At 46.9% G+C, this 14860-nt stretch overlaps 1 protein-coding gene across 1 annotated transcript in view; it reads right to left on the minus strand.

The window, feature by feature from the left end:
• Positions 1 to 14860, minus strand: part of LOC134362631 (two pore channel protein 2-like) — a 32912-nt gene that overhangs the window by 8562 nt on the left and 9490 nt on the right. Inside the window, exons 5-11 of the mRNA XM_063077816.1 lie at positions 14052 to 14168; positions 13838 to 13956; positions 13541 to 13642; positions 11950 to 12076; positions 9994 to 10195; positions 2897 to 3041; positions 1324 to 1509 (exon numbers count right to left, since the gene is read on the minus strand). Of these exons, the coding sequence (XP_062933886.1) occupies positions 1324 to 1509; positions 2897 to 3041; positions 9994 to 10195; positions 11950 to 12076; positions 13541 to 13642; positions 13838 to 13956; positions 14052 to 14168 (998 nt within the window). The remainder of the gene's footprint in view (positions 1 to 1323; positions 1510 to 2896; positions 3042 to 9993; positions 10196 to 11949; positions 12077 to 13540; positions 13643 to 13837; positions 13957 to 14051; positions 14169 to 14860) is intronic.

Below are 14860 nucleotides of genomic sequence, written 5' to 3' on the forward strand. Positions count from 1 at the left end.
GCAGGGCCTGATGCACAGAGGCACTCGAGATGCACAGGCTGATTTGCAGCATTAGAACCAGGGTTGGAGACCTGGAGTACGCAGCCTGGAGAAGAGAAGGAGGCAGGGAGACACATCCCAGCCCAGGGGAGAGCCTGCTCACAGTCCCCGCTGCCCAGCCACACAGGCCGAGCTTTCTGACAGTGAGACCAGGGAGTGGGTGAAGGAGCTATGGGAGGAATTGCCTTGCTGGGTATGATGTTCTAAGACTGTGAGAGCATCTTTTGTTATTCAAAACAAGCCCCTTCAACCCAACCCGAGTTTACATTAATAAGGTAACTTTTGGAAAGCCCCTAAGGATGGGGCTGGTTGCTTGGGAACCAAGCTATGATTAGAAAGGGCTGGAACCGGACCGGCCTGTGGCTCACTCGGGAGAGTGCGGTGCTGATAACACCAAGGCCACGGGTTCGGATTCCAAATAGGGATGGCCGGTTAGCTCACTGGGTGAGCGTGGTGCTGACAACACCAAGTCAAGGGTTAAGATCCCCTTGCCGGTCATCTTTTTTAAAAAAAAAAAAAAAAAGAAAGAAAGGGCTGGAACCTTCAGCTCCGCCCCCAAACTCCGACCTCCGGAGAAGGGAGAGGAGCAAAAGGTTGAATTGATCACCAATGGCCGATAATTTAAACAATCATGCATACTTAATGAAGCCTCCATAAAAACCCAAAAGGATAGTGTTGGGAGAGCTTCTGGGTTGGTGAGCAGCTGGGGGTGCTGGGAAGGTGGCACACCTGCGAGGGCCTGGAGGGTCCACGCCCCTTCCTCATACCTTGCCCTGTGATTTGTAGCCTGTGGGTCAGAAGCACAGGTGACAACTTGGGATTGGCATCTCAGGTGGGGGCAATCTTATGGACTGAGCCCTTATCATGGAATCTAATGCTAACTACAGGTAGATAGTGTCAGAATTGAATTAAATTGTAGGACCACCCAGTTGGTGTCTGGAGAGTTGGAGAATTGGTTGGTGCAAGGGAAAAAACATACATTTGGTGGCAGAGTGTTGCGGGAGAGTAGAGGAAAAAGTTTTCCTTTTTTAAAAAATTCTTTCCAAATCCAAGATGCCATGATCTGTGATTCTAATTTAGCTAGAGACTGTCCAAACTGACATCACCAATAACAGCTTTCACTGAACCAGATGTTCTCCCGCCCCCAAGATCTCATTATAAGATGCCTCAAAATGACACGATGGAGCTTGGAGAACTGCAGTCATATTCCCCAAATTGCGAGAGGACATTCCTGCGCATCCCCTGCGGCCTCCTCGGCCCTCCGCAGAACATGCACACACTTACCAGTTCCAGAACTGCTTCCTTCCGAAATAGGCTCTGGGCTCGTACGTGTACAGTTTCAGAAGAATCTCAATAACGTAAAGAGAAAGGAAAAGCCATTCTGCGTAGGAAATGAAGGGGTTTTTCTCATCCAGAGCAATAAATATGGCATTTATTAGAATGATGACATCAAAAACCCAGACAAAAATCCTGGTATGAGAAAAAAAGAGAGAAATTCTGTCATCCCACATTTCAGTGAAAGGAACACACGCCTGATCAGGGCTCTCCCGAGGCTACTTTGTTTCTGACAACATGATGGACACAGGATCCCCCAACACACAGGCATCCTCCTGCTGACCCTGGTGCAGCCCTTGTCTCCAAGGACAAAATGAGGACCAAGTGAGGAGAGAGGGGAGAACCGTGGTTTTCCCAGGTTCCCCTTTGGGGACACAGCACCTTGATCACATGAAAGCTCAGGGAGAATCGGGGGGCAGGGAGAAAGTTCAGGATTCAGCATGGGATCATCACACCCCTGCTACTTGCTCCTGGGAAATTGGCATCCTTAACTAAAAAGGCTTCTGAAAGCTCTTTACCCCGAAGGCAGACAGGCCTTCCAGGGGACCAGTGTGTTCATCTTCCTCACTGAGTTTGGAATGAAAATGGGTGAAAAAATATGATAGCTGGGCTCCTGCTCAACTTTTCAGTTCTAGAGCAGGCTTCCCCCGGGGGCTCGGGTGCCCATCCCCTGTGCCCCATGGAATCCAGGGTATACCCTGGACATGGCTATGGGAAGACAGAGGAGCGGCTACCCCAGGGTTCTCTGTGACGTGGTAGACCCCAGGGCTGAGCACTTGGTGTACGTGGACACACCAACATCCACCACGTGAAGCACATCAGTAATTCAATACTGGGACGAGCAGAAGAGAGCCTCTAATAAAGGGCTTTGATAAACAGAAGCTATGAGCAGCTACAGGGAAATTTACCTATATCCTAGGTTGAGCTATTTTCAAGGACTTCTAAATCATTCACTTTTATGAAACCTTTAATTCAAAGAAAGCAAGAGGCCACCATGGCTGAGAGTGAGTCTCTAATGAAAGGGGGATTCCAGACCACATGTGTTAAAAATAAGATCTCAGGCTGAGATAAATGGCTCTTTCTGGAGCCCATCTACTTGAAAATAAAAGAATTAATTGGCCTCCTTAATAACCCTTCCAGCAACACTAACTCCTGAGTTCTTACCATATAATTCACAGAATCAAAGTGCCGTATTTGATATCTATTTTGGATTTATTCTGATGGGCCTGGGATCTCCTGAACTCAGAGGTCAGCTTCCCTGGCTCAGAGAGCACATCTAGTGTGTGGGCCTCGAGCATCTTAGGAGACCTCACAGAAGGAAGCATAATCTAGAAGCTGTCCTCTTAGCTGAGGTCAAGCACAGCGTGTCCAGAACCCTTTCCATGCCTCCCTGAGGAACAAAAGCAGGGAGCAGGGCGCTGATTTATAGCTTCAATTATAAAACACATTTTGTCCAGTTGGTATTCACCGATTCCTATATTTTCAAAGTAGCTTGAGAAAAAACTGGCCCGGTCTCACTTGCCTGTGCTGAACCATCTTCCGGACCCAGAGGCTCGCAGGTGACTGGTACACCCGTGGCACCCAGGCTTCCAACGGATGTCTCCTGACGTTGATGGTGACTACCTGGATATTGAGGAGGTCGGCCAAGCGTAGAAAGTTCATTTTGTCTGCAATGAAAAAGTGACCCCAAAATCCATGGCCACTTTGACACTGAAGTCCAAAGGGTGAAGCCAAGTCAGCACTGACCCTTGGCTCTGCATTTCACAGGCAAAGACCTGAAGCCTCAAAGGGTCAAGGCCACGAAGCCAGCAAGTAGCAGAGCGGGCCCATGATCCGCCAGGCCTCCCACATGTCCTCTCTCAGACCTTCCGTCCACCCAAGGCAGCAGAATGAGATCTTGCTCATTGGCAGGTGCTGCCACCTCACTCCCTGCCTTCTGCCTGCTTTCCTCCTGCGGCCATCGCTGCTTTCAGTGCCTGCCCTGCCCTACCTTTCTAACCTCAACACACTTTCCCTTTCTCCTCTTGAAGTTTCCAAAGTGCCCATGCCCTTGCACAGGGCCCCTACCTTCTGCTCTGCCCACCTCTCTCCCTGCCACCGTCTCAGGGACTCACTCAAACTCACAGCTTCCACAGTGAGCTCGCCCACAACCCCAGGCCAAAGTACAGCAGGAACATTCTTGACCGACCTGGACTCACCGACTGATGAGCTGATGCTCTCCAGACCCACCAAATGCCCGGGGCCAGCAGGCAATTGTCCACCACCCCGTGCCCTTCTCTCCCACCAGGCGGGACCCTGGGCTGCTTCCCAAACCTGCTTACGCATGAACTTGCAGCAATTACGTATAAGTTAAATATCACAATGACAGAGGAAATCAGAATGTGCAGAGAGTATTGCAGCTTTTTTGAAATCAAAATTGAACACTTTGGAAACTCTAAAGAAAGCTGCTGAAGTAAATTGCTGGTGCAAATCACATGTGGCCGAGACAACCCTCACAGATTGGGGCAGGAGTTTTAAAAACCTAGAAAGCGGGCCGAGCCCGTGGCGCACTCGGGAGAGTGCAGCGCTTAGGAGCTCGGCGACGCTCCCGCCACGGGTTCAGATCCTATATAGGAATGGCCTGGTGCACTCACTGGCTGAGTGCCGGTCACGAAAAAGACAAAAAAAAAAAAAAAAAAAAAAAAACCTAGAAAGCTTCTCACTTAGAGTGCCTGGCAGATACCCAGGTCTCCACTTCAGTTTTCAGAAGTAGACAAAGAGCCACGGGTCCACAGGTGGCACCAGTGGGAGTTACGCAGGGAAGGTGTTGTGGCAGCAGCAGACAGCCAGGCAAAGAAAAGGCCTCGGCCCTGTCAGAAGTGTAGCCTCGTCTGAGGGGGAGCCCGAATCAGACAAAGCCTTGAGTGATACTAAATACTCATGTTGCAACTTTCCCTCAATGCCACAGGGTCCTAAACATGACAGAACATGAAAAACACACTTAGATATCATAGGATCTGTCAAGTTTCCAGGTCTTTAGAGTTAGAAGGAAAATACACCTACACATCTTAATAGCCAAAGACATGTAAAGCCCACTCACGAGGCAGTGCAGCCACGGAGAATTAGGTGACATGAGTGACTTGGATCCAGGGGCTTGGGCTATGTAAGCTCTACCATCAGAGGTTATGGAGACACTGAGATGACAACCATAACTAGGGTTCGGGTTAGGGTCACTAACAGGGAATCCAGCCAAAACCCCTGGTTCAATCAATGGGAAATCCATCAATCCCACTGGATTCACATCTTTTAATCCAGAAGATTCAGTAGAATAAGAAAGACCAAAGAAACTCAAAACCATAGTAATTCTGTTTTAAGAAGGAATTTGTACCCACCTGTTACCTAATATTATAGTTTATGGGTCAGCAAACTCTTTCTCTAACAGGTCCGATAGTAAATATGTTAGGCTTTTCCGGACATACGGCCTCTGTTGCACTACTTAATTCTGCTGTTACAGCATGAAAGCTGTCCTAGACAACACATAAATGAACAAGCATGGCTGTGTTCCAGTAAAACTTTATTTACAAAAACAGGCAGTGGGCCATATGTGGCCTGTGGACCATCGTCTGCCAACCCTTGTTGTAGATACAACATTATTTGCCTCATAGTCTTTGTCAATAATTCGATTCAGTCCTTTTCTTTCCCTATTTTTTGTTTCTCAGTTTAACACTAGATTTAGGCTTTGACCTTTTCAGTACTAACAGAATCTCAGTGGAACCTTGGAAACCACAAATCCTGACAACTGCTGATTGAGGGGAAAGCGAGAATGTTCGCAGGAGGATAGCCAGCCCTCGCCTGTGCAGAATCAAGGCCATGGCAAAGCACGCAATCCAGTTCGGCTTTCTGTTATTAAAGCTGTCTCTGAAAGTGCTACTTGAGCAGAGGAGTCTCTTGGAATACCCAGACAGCAGAAAGTACTGCTATATCCTGTGAAACATAACCTATGATCCCCAGAAGCCAACAAATCTGCCTGGCCATTTTCCTTTAAAAAGCGTTTGCACCAGTAATAATATTTCAATCAACATGGCTGTTTTGTAAAAGGTGAGATACAGGGCAAGTCTGTGAAACCGTGAGCTCACTGGTACTTTCTTCTTGCCACACCTGTAGAGCTATAACAAAATTTATGACTCAAATCGACTCCTTTTTTCGAACTAGATGAGTCTTGGCCTCCTTTAATTTCTAAACAGAATCACAACTCAGGTGACAAAATTGAGCCAGGGCTCAGGGCTGGAGAAGCAGCCACCTTGCTAGCTCCAATCATGCGCAGCCATTAGAGGCCAGGGTACCTGTGGGCGCATGTCTCAGGGGCATCTGCCACGTCTCTGGCCTGCCTCGCATCTGTTCAGAAGGTCATGAGCTACCCTGGCAGAACGTCTGCAGGGCCACGAGGAAGTACGAGAACTGCATATATTCAAGTTTTGTTGCTGTGGTTGTCATCTTGTGGCTTTGCCGAGTTTCACTGGGCATGAATCCTTAGGGAGGTGGACTCGCGTCGGTGTGAATGGAGAAGGCGACATGTGATGAATTAGAACCACCGTAGTTCTGTCCTCCCAGAGTAAATGTTTGAGTGTGAGATTTTGATAAACTGAGAATATTGATACAACTTGAGGTGAGAGTTTCATTCTTTGTGAGAAGAAAACAGGAGGGGTTTTTTTGTGGGGGTAAGGTGAGGAGGGTCGACCACAGGTAGAAGAAGGCTCTAGAAGAGGACAAACAATCTAAGGCCAGAACCAGCAAAACAGGTTTTATGGGCTGATTTGTGTCCCCCGCAAGTTAAACCATGTGATATGGTTTAAACGGAGTTGTGATTTAAAAACTCAGGTCTTCATAAATTGGCTTGTGTAAATCTCAGACAATATTGTAAAGCACAAGGCCCTAGAGAGATAATCACTTAGACTATGTAGACACAGTCTTTAGGGTTTTACATTTCCCTAACAAATCTGTAGTGTCAACAATGAAGCTACTGCCTTCTGGTTTTTTGAACATATTTTCTAAACTTACGGATTGAGTTTGAGGAGTTGTACTAATGTATATTCAGGTAAATAGTCAATAATCTATATTTACCTAAAGACTTCCAAGAAATTAAAATGCTGTGTCTCCATGTATAGATGTGTTCTTCCTGATGCCCAAATTGAAATATCGATTTCAATTGAAATATTACATATTTTATATATATTGAAATATTGTATATTATATATTATAAAGATGGTCTTACAACATATTCAGATAAAATTAATTTCATTAAAAACTAGAGTTTTCCAGCTTTAAATCGTATCGTCATTTAAACATACCGATTGGGGCCGACCCCGTGGCTCACTCGGGAGAGTGCGGTGCTGGGAGTGCAGGAGCGCTCCCGCCGCGGGTTCGGATCCTATGTAGGGATGGCCGGTTCGCTCACTGGCTGAGCGCGGTCACAAAAAAAGGACAAAAAAAAAAAATACCAATTGACCTGACTATATGTGTATGTGTCTATAACAAAGTACAGTCATGTGACGTTTTGGTCAACAACAGACCACATACGTGATGGTGGTCCCATGAGATTAAAATGCAGCTAAACAATTCCTATCACCTGGTACAATAGGATTCCTATCCTATCATAGCTGTCAGCACTATTACTTTATTTTTTAATAAACTTAGAGCAGCCTACGTGTACAGCGTTTATAGTCTACAGCAGCGTTCAAATAGTGTCCTAACCTTCACGTTCACCCACTGACTCACGCACAGCAACCTCCAGTCCTGCAAGCTCCACTTATGGTAAGTGCCCTATACAGGTATGCCATTTTTTATCTTTTCCACTGTATTTTTACTGTACCTTTTCTATGTTGAGATATGTTTAGATACACAAATAGCATTGTGTTACAATTTCCTACAGTATTCAGTATAGTGGGCTGCACCATTTAGGTTTAGGTAAGTACAGTCTATGATACTCCCACAGTGATGAAATCGCCTGTTGATGCATTTCTTAGAACACATCCCCATTGTTGAGCAATGCATAACTGGACATTAACGTTAACATATGTGGTCCACAATAAAGATGGGGGAGGCCTCTCCCTTCTGGAGGAGCTAAAGTGTCGAATGCTGCTCTCACTCCCTCTGCCATGGCTGTTTCTGGACATTGTGACAATATCCCATGGCACCATCAAGGCTACAATCATGCCTCATTCTCAGGCCTCTCTACTCCTCTTTGTCACTGACCAGCTTCTTCTGGTAATTCTTCAGATGTCACCCTGCCCAGGATTAGAACCACATTCATGGAGGAACCTCTGAAGATGGGCAGCTGTCTTTTGCACCCAGATCTTTGTTGCAACTCTCTAGGAAAGTTGTATGGTAGCAACAAACAACTCTTCCTTCCCCTTGCTTATGTAATCCTTGGAATGGCATGCCCAAACAAACAGGGCAGCCAGGAATACGCAGCAGGTGTGTTTGGTACACTCCCAGCTTATCCTACACAGTGGGAGAGTATTGTACAAGGGCACTTCAAAAAGTTCATGGAAAAATAGAATCGAAAGGTAATATGAATCTTTCCATGAATTTTTTGAAGTGCCCTCATAAGAGCTGCCCTGATTGTCAGCCCAGAACATGGGAAAAGCTGTCAAGACAGCAAAGCAGCTCATTGTTCCACTCAGGAGACAGCTGTCAATAGTCAGATTGAGGGCCGACCCCGTGGCGCACTCGGGAGAGTGCGGTGCTGGGAGCGCAGCAGTGCTTCCGCCGCGGGTTCGGATCATATATAGGGATGGCCAGTATGCTCACTGGCTGAGCGCGGTGCAGGCGACACCAAGCCAAGAGTTATGATCCTCTTACCAGTCACAAAAAGAAAAAAAAAAAAAAAAGTCAGATTGACCTTATCCAGAAAGAAACGTTGCTCATATGAGTATGTTCCGGTGACTATGTGTTTCTTGTCTGGATAGTTAGAAGATACCCAAGTATAAAGGCCTCACAATACCTGACAAAGACTCCTAAAACTCCCCATCCTTTGGTTTGGAACACCTTGTCTTTTAAAAGCAATCCAGGAATCCACTTTACAGGACAAATTGAAAATAAAGTTTGTCAAGCCCTATAGATTTATTAACATCTCCAAAGTCCCATTTATCTGGAAGCACTAGAGGTAGGAGAATCTTCAAACTCAGAGGGGCCAAAGTTTGGGAACATCTGGACTAAAGTGGTCCAACACACCACTCCTGGTTCTTGGGAGACCTAAGGGAACCCAGGTCCCCAACTCTGTCCTCTGATGTTCTAGAGCAAGGGCTCCTCAAAGGGCAGTCCCCAGACCAGTGCTGGCCAGGCCTTGTGTTCCCCACCCCGTGTAAGTAGTGAAAATTTAGAGCCTTGTAGAGCAATTGACAGGATAATTTCACACCCCGTTGAACCCAATGATGAAAAATTGGAACTTGTATTTTGTGTCCTTCTTATTTCATTTTTCTAGTTATTGATTTTTATTGTATTTTACCAAAGCATCAATCCATGAAAGATTGGAAATTAAAAGCTTCACCGTGCAGTCTTGAGGAGAGCTGTGCTCAATGCTTGCCCAGCGAGAATGCTCCTTGGAAGATGTTGGCAGCACCCACTTCCTAGTGTCTCTTTTTTCCCTGGACAGCAGATTGACTTCTCACAGAAGTTCCAGAAAAGTCACTGTCATCTCCTTCTCTCATTCATGTATGGAGACATCATAAAGCCCACGGCTCTACCTGGCTAGATCAAGAGTCCTTGTCTTATTTAAATCAACGGTTGCTTATAATCTCACCATCCTGTCAACCCACCACTCCATTATGGTGTGTTTCTATCTAGACTTTTCTTGAAACTTGTGGGACGAGGGTGTTCTACTGTTTGGGGCATATTTTAGTCACCAGACATTTTTCACTGTTGCTACCTCGTCTTCATAGTCATTTTTAATGTCATTAAAATTAAGTGACTACCAGAATTTGGGGCAGTTCAGCACATGGATAAAAAGCACAGACCTTGGAGTCAGATGGCCTCTGCCACTTCGCAGCTGCGTGGCCCTGGGCAAACTACTTAACCTCTTTGAGTCTTGGTTCCTATACAGACAGATGAGGATAACAAAAAATACCCACCTCACTGAGTGTGGGGGAAGATCGCATAAGCACCATGCGTGGAAAACAATCTCGACAATGCCTCACACGTGACAAGCATGTCACAAATATTAAGCATTATTAACAATGGCTATCAACTACTAACACATGAAAATTTAGGTTATATTCACCTTTTCACTTTCAAATACAAAATGCGAATTAGACATCTACATATGTAGCTCTTTTCCATATTTTAGATTCCTTCTCTAGTGCAGAGTTGCAGAAGTAGAATGACCACGTCACCAGGTAAGGGCTTTCGGGTGACTCATTACCGCTGGCACCTGCTGGTAGCGTACACTGGGACAGCACTGTCGGAACACAGCGTGGGGACCCTAATTCCACGGTACTGTTGCCAGCAGGGGGTACCAATACACATTTTTATTTGCTAATCTAAAAAGATTAAAAATAGTGCTGCCGTTTTACCCATCGCTTTGAGAAGCCACCCGTTTTTGAAGGCACAGGGAAGAGGACGTTGGAGATGGAGGCTCCTTACCCACGTGCCCCTTCTGTCCCTCGTCGGAGATCCTCAAAAGGAGCTCCAGGTGGGAAGTGCTGATGTCTGGAGCCACCACCTTTGTCAGCTGCCTCCACTCGGTCTCCTTAACCACAAACTCGGTGCCCACCTTGACCTTCAGAATGTTGAACGCCTCTATCATTTTGTGACGTTTCAGGTATACTAATTTGCGAATCTCATTCTTAAAAAAACAGAATTGTGTGTTTTAAGAGAAGGATTCCAGCAAGTGTCATTTCATTACCCCAAGCATTTCAAGGCCATAAAAGAGTCAAAGAGAAGTCACTGAGGAGTCTGCTAACAAGCAAGTACAGAATCCCTCCCCGGCTCCAGGTATGTCTAGCTAACCCCTGTCTGCATCAACAAAACTCATCTTACCAAGTTTAAATGAGGGAGCCCAGGAAGGAAAATCTGTGTGGTGAGAAACAGAGCGACAGGAGGCAGACAGCTCCAAACTCCACTCCGCCCAGGAGGAGGGGAGATTCCAGAAAGGAAGGAAATCGGGTGTGCTGCTGAGAAGAGAGAGAGACCGATGGAGAGGGGACGAGGGGACGACAGCTGCGCCACTGAGTCAGTAGAGAAAGAGAGGAGGAGGAGGAGGGGAAAAGCCAGGGAAGTGAAACTAGTCTAGCAGTGGTCTGGGGAAGGAAGGGCAGCTGGGGCCTGTCTGGAGCTGCCATCTGGCCTGACCACAGGGAATCTTCCAGAAGCGGGGAGGTTCAACGGCCCTTCCCAGGTTATAATCAGCTGCCTAGCCTCCATGCCCACACCTACTGCTCCTGTAAGTCTGTGACCCAATACCATCATCTCTCAATTGATTACACAGCTAGACTGCAAATTCATCAAAAGCCAGGGCTGTGTCTTAATCCTCGTCGACACCTTAGAATCTTGGACGGTGCTGGGCACTTTATAAAGCACGTTTAAGAGACATTTGCTGACTGACGCACATCGCAGGGATTAATTTCCAAAGGATGTTACCAAAGAAAGACTTCCTTGGGGGAGGCGGAGGCAGAGCAACAGCGGTGACAGACAGGACAGGGCACCAGACTCTCTGGAATGGCCTCTTCCACCAGAGGGAGGGGGAGGCCAGAGGACGCCCGGCCTCGGGGCCAGGAGGAGCTGAGGTTCCCTCGGCACAGAGACTCCTCAGGACCTGGACAGAGCCAGACACCTTCAAAGGCCAGACTCGCCACATCTCAGAGGTGGCCCCACCACGCCCTTCTCCTCAGCTGCAGACACTGAAGATCTTCCCTCGCCCCCGGTGAACATCCCTAATCACTGAAAAATTTAACACAGAACTACAAGATCAAAAGCCAGCAGGCTGCTTCTTTCTTTAAGGGAAATCACCCTTTGATGAAAAGTTTCTCTGTGCAACAAATTTTACAAGAAAAGTAACAGCCACCCAGAGGTGTGCACAGGGAGTTGTCAGTGGCAGGAGGGTGGATGAGATGGCTGAGGTGTCCCAGGGGATTCCCAGGAATTCTCCAGACATAAATCAAACAGGCAGGAACCAGGGCAGAAACTGTTGGCTTTAAGAAGTTTCTGCTTGTTTGGGGGCCGTGGGAGCAGAGGAGTTGGAAGCTCAGAGAATATCCCCAACTCCCAATCACACACAAAACAGTTCAAGGAACCATGAGCAATAGATGCATTAAGAGCAATGAGCAAAGCACGGACCCGATAGTACCCACAAGAGGTCAACGCCCTGGCTACGTCCTCCACCCTTCAGCATCTCTTCAGACACACTGTCAGACTCACCACGAAGACCCATGCAGAACCACCCTGCTCAGCAGAAGGGAGCTAGCCACCAAACATGCCTTCAGAGCCACCAAAGTGAACAGATTGAGGACATTTCCAAATATTCAGTGAATGCACTCGCCAGACTCCCTGCCGCTGCGCCCAGCCCTGGCACCTGCCCCCTGCCCGTGACTCCCACGTTACCTTTAGGTGCTTCCTGTAATTGTTGTAGACCACGGCCAGAAAGACGGACATGAAGATGTAGGTATTGATGATGATGAAGGTTACGAAGTACAAAGAATACCACCAGTTGAAGTCATAGGCAGGCAACCTGAAAGGAAATAATTACGCTTCATGATTTTTCATACTCTAGTTCCACAACAGATGTAAGGCTGACCTTAGGCGACATCCCACGTGCACAGTCTGTGCACACGAGGCACCAGAGAACCTCCGCTGACTCCCGCTCTACTCCATGTGGTGCAATGGGTCCTCAGAGCTTCACCATCCTTAACGCTAAACAGCTCACCCCAAATCTGCCCTTCCACAATTCTTGGCATCTTATAAAGGCATCAGCTTTCAAAGGGGGTAGGACCTTAGATAGCTCCCAATCCAAGTCTTTCCCTTCACAATGAGAACACTGAGGCCTAGAAAGGAGAGTGACTCGCCCAGAATTACAGAGGGAATCAGAAGCATGGCTTGGTTTACACTGAGGGCTCTGCAGGACACCAGACTGCCTTGGCTGGGGGGCCAGATAACTTTGTTTCCACTCTGGGACAATGAGAACAAAAGGGACACCACTAATAATCATGGCAGGACAAAAGGCATAAGTCAGGACTCACTTCACCTTTAACAGAAACTGGGTTTCCTCCAGGAAGGGACGTTGGGGGTGCTGCTGTGGCCAGAAGCCCAGTATCTGGGGGAAAGACCCAGGAAACACGGGCAGGGCCAGGACTTCACCCTGCTTCTGTTTTCACCTGGGCCAGACCCGAGAGTGAGCATCAACCACACATGAGTTGGTCTGATGGTCCCACACATCACGGGAGCACAAAAAAGCCGCCTCTCCCCCGGAGTGTGTTGCTGGATGAGATGTGACGTCTGCAGTTCGGGCTCTGTCCCTGCTCTAGAGCCACAGAGCTATGTGCTCAGTGTAGCAGCGTTTCATCATTTTACCCCCATGAACGAGGCAACTCCGTAATAAGAAGGACATTAGAAAAAAACATGTAAGAGGGGCCGGCCTGTGGCCCACTTGGGAGAGCGTGGTGGGGACAACCCCACGACAAGGGTTAAGATCCCCTTACCGGTCATCTTTTTAAAAAAAGAAAAGAAAAAAACATGTAAGAGTTTCCCCCTAATAATGTCCACATATGTGGAGAACTGGTATCATGGGGGAGAGGTGACAACTACGGATTTTACATTTCTTTCCTGTTCTGTGTAGCTAAAAAATGGCCTCAATGCTTAGGAGAATGGCCACGCTTCCTTTACAGGGGTGGCTTAGGTCATTAAATTCAAGACTCAGAGAAGACCCCAGGACAGAAAGTGGGCTCAAATATTTAAGAGTTGTGCCGGAAGAGACGTCTCCCGTCACTTTCAATTTTAAAAGATTTCATCTAAGTTTAGTTTTAAATAAAGAGGGTAGGCTATCATTACTGTAAAATTTATATTCATCAAAATTTTTACAATGAATCTGACTAAACAGAAAATCAGTCTATTTCCTCCCTCAGTCCTGCGAGTGTCAGGGGACAACTGCTTTCAATAACATGAATTCTGTTACGGTAACAGTTTGGGATGTGCATACATGACATCGGGGCTGTTTGCTGTAGTGACCAGCACGTAGAGCTCAAAGGCTATCTCCAGGATGTCCGTGAAGTAGGAAGATCCTTCCACTGTTTTCAGACCCCTAAAGAGGAATCAAAACCACAAGTGAAAACCATACCCATAAATTGTGATTTCTGATACACTTTTCCCCTTTCAAAAGCACTCCTGCAATGTCTAAGCAAGGAAGAGAGCATCCAGTGACAGATTCTGCCACCAACAGGCTTAACCCAAATACGGGAGAATTCATAGGCAAAAGCTTCCAGAGAAGTGTGCTCACCTGTCCCCAAAAAGCTTCAAGGCCATCAGGGAGAATATCAGCACACTGAACATAAACAAGAGGAAGACGTACAGGATATCGGGCAGAGTGTTCCGGATACTTCGGAAAGCCCTTCGGATCTATGAAGACAAAATTTAATGCCACTTACAAGAATCAGCTAATTCTCTGCAAAAACCAAATCCAAACCATCATGTATCCTAAATCGTATCCTCACCTGACGACTTTCTGGGACGTTAATTAGGAAGACTGGCCTTAAGGCCCTCGACCATCTCACGCTGTGGATGCTAACAGCTTCCAGGGACCCATAGATAATCAGATCGATCAAGGTCAGCTGTGAGAGACACAGGAGCGGGACATCAGTGCTGTGCTGTCAAAGGAAGTAACCAGGTGGATGCACGTGTACCAACCCAGAAGGAGAGTCACAATGTTACATAAAAAAGTAAGTTTCATAAACAACATAATTCCATTAATGGCAGCTAACATCTGAGGTTTTACTACGTGCCATGTAGTATAACTAGCACCTTCTTGTAGCTTATATTTTAGCCTTACCACACCAGTTAGGTGGGTACTATTCCTGGATGGAGGCACTTGAGGCACAGAGAGGGTAAGCACATGGCCTCTGGTCACACAGCTAGCAAGGAGCAGAACTAGGACTGGACCCCGGACAGTCTGAGGCTCAAGCCCTTGCTCTCAGTCATACTACCACATGCTTCCACACCACACCCTGCTGAACTTGTCTTCACCTTGACACAGAAAACAGAGGAAGATTAGCAACAGAGGTAGTAACCTAGTAATAGCCTAGTAACAGAGGTAAGAATATCGAGAATACAAGAAAACCCTTATTAATCCGTATTAATGTAAGGTTTGTGGGCAAAAGATTAATGTGAGAACAGGACAAAAAGGAGGACCCAGTATATTTTAGAAAAACATATGTAAAAGAGAATAATCTACCATCATCAAAAGACAGGAATGCAGCCCCTTTGGTGATAGGCACTGAGGATCCAGTGAGATCCCTCCCCTCGA

The sequence above is a fragment of the Cynocephalus volans genome, chromosome 14 (assembly GCF_027409185.1).
Source record: "Cynocephalus volans isolate mCynVol1 chromosome 14, mCynVol1.pri, whole genome shotgun sequence".
NCBI classification, from domain to species: domain Eukaryota; kingdom Metazoa; phylum Chordata; class Mammalia; order Dermoptera; family Cynocephalidae; genus Cynocephalus; species Cynocephalus volans.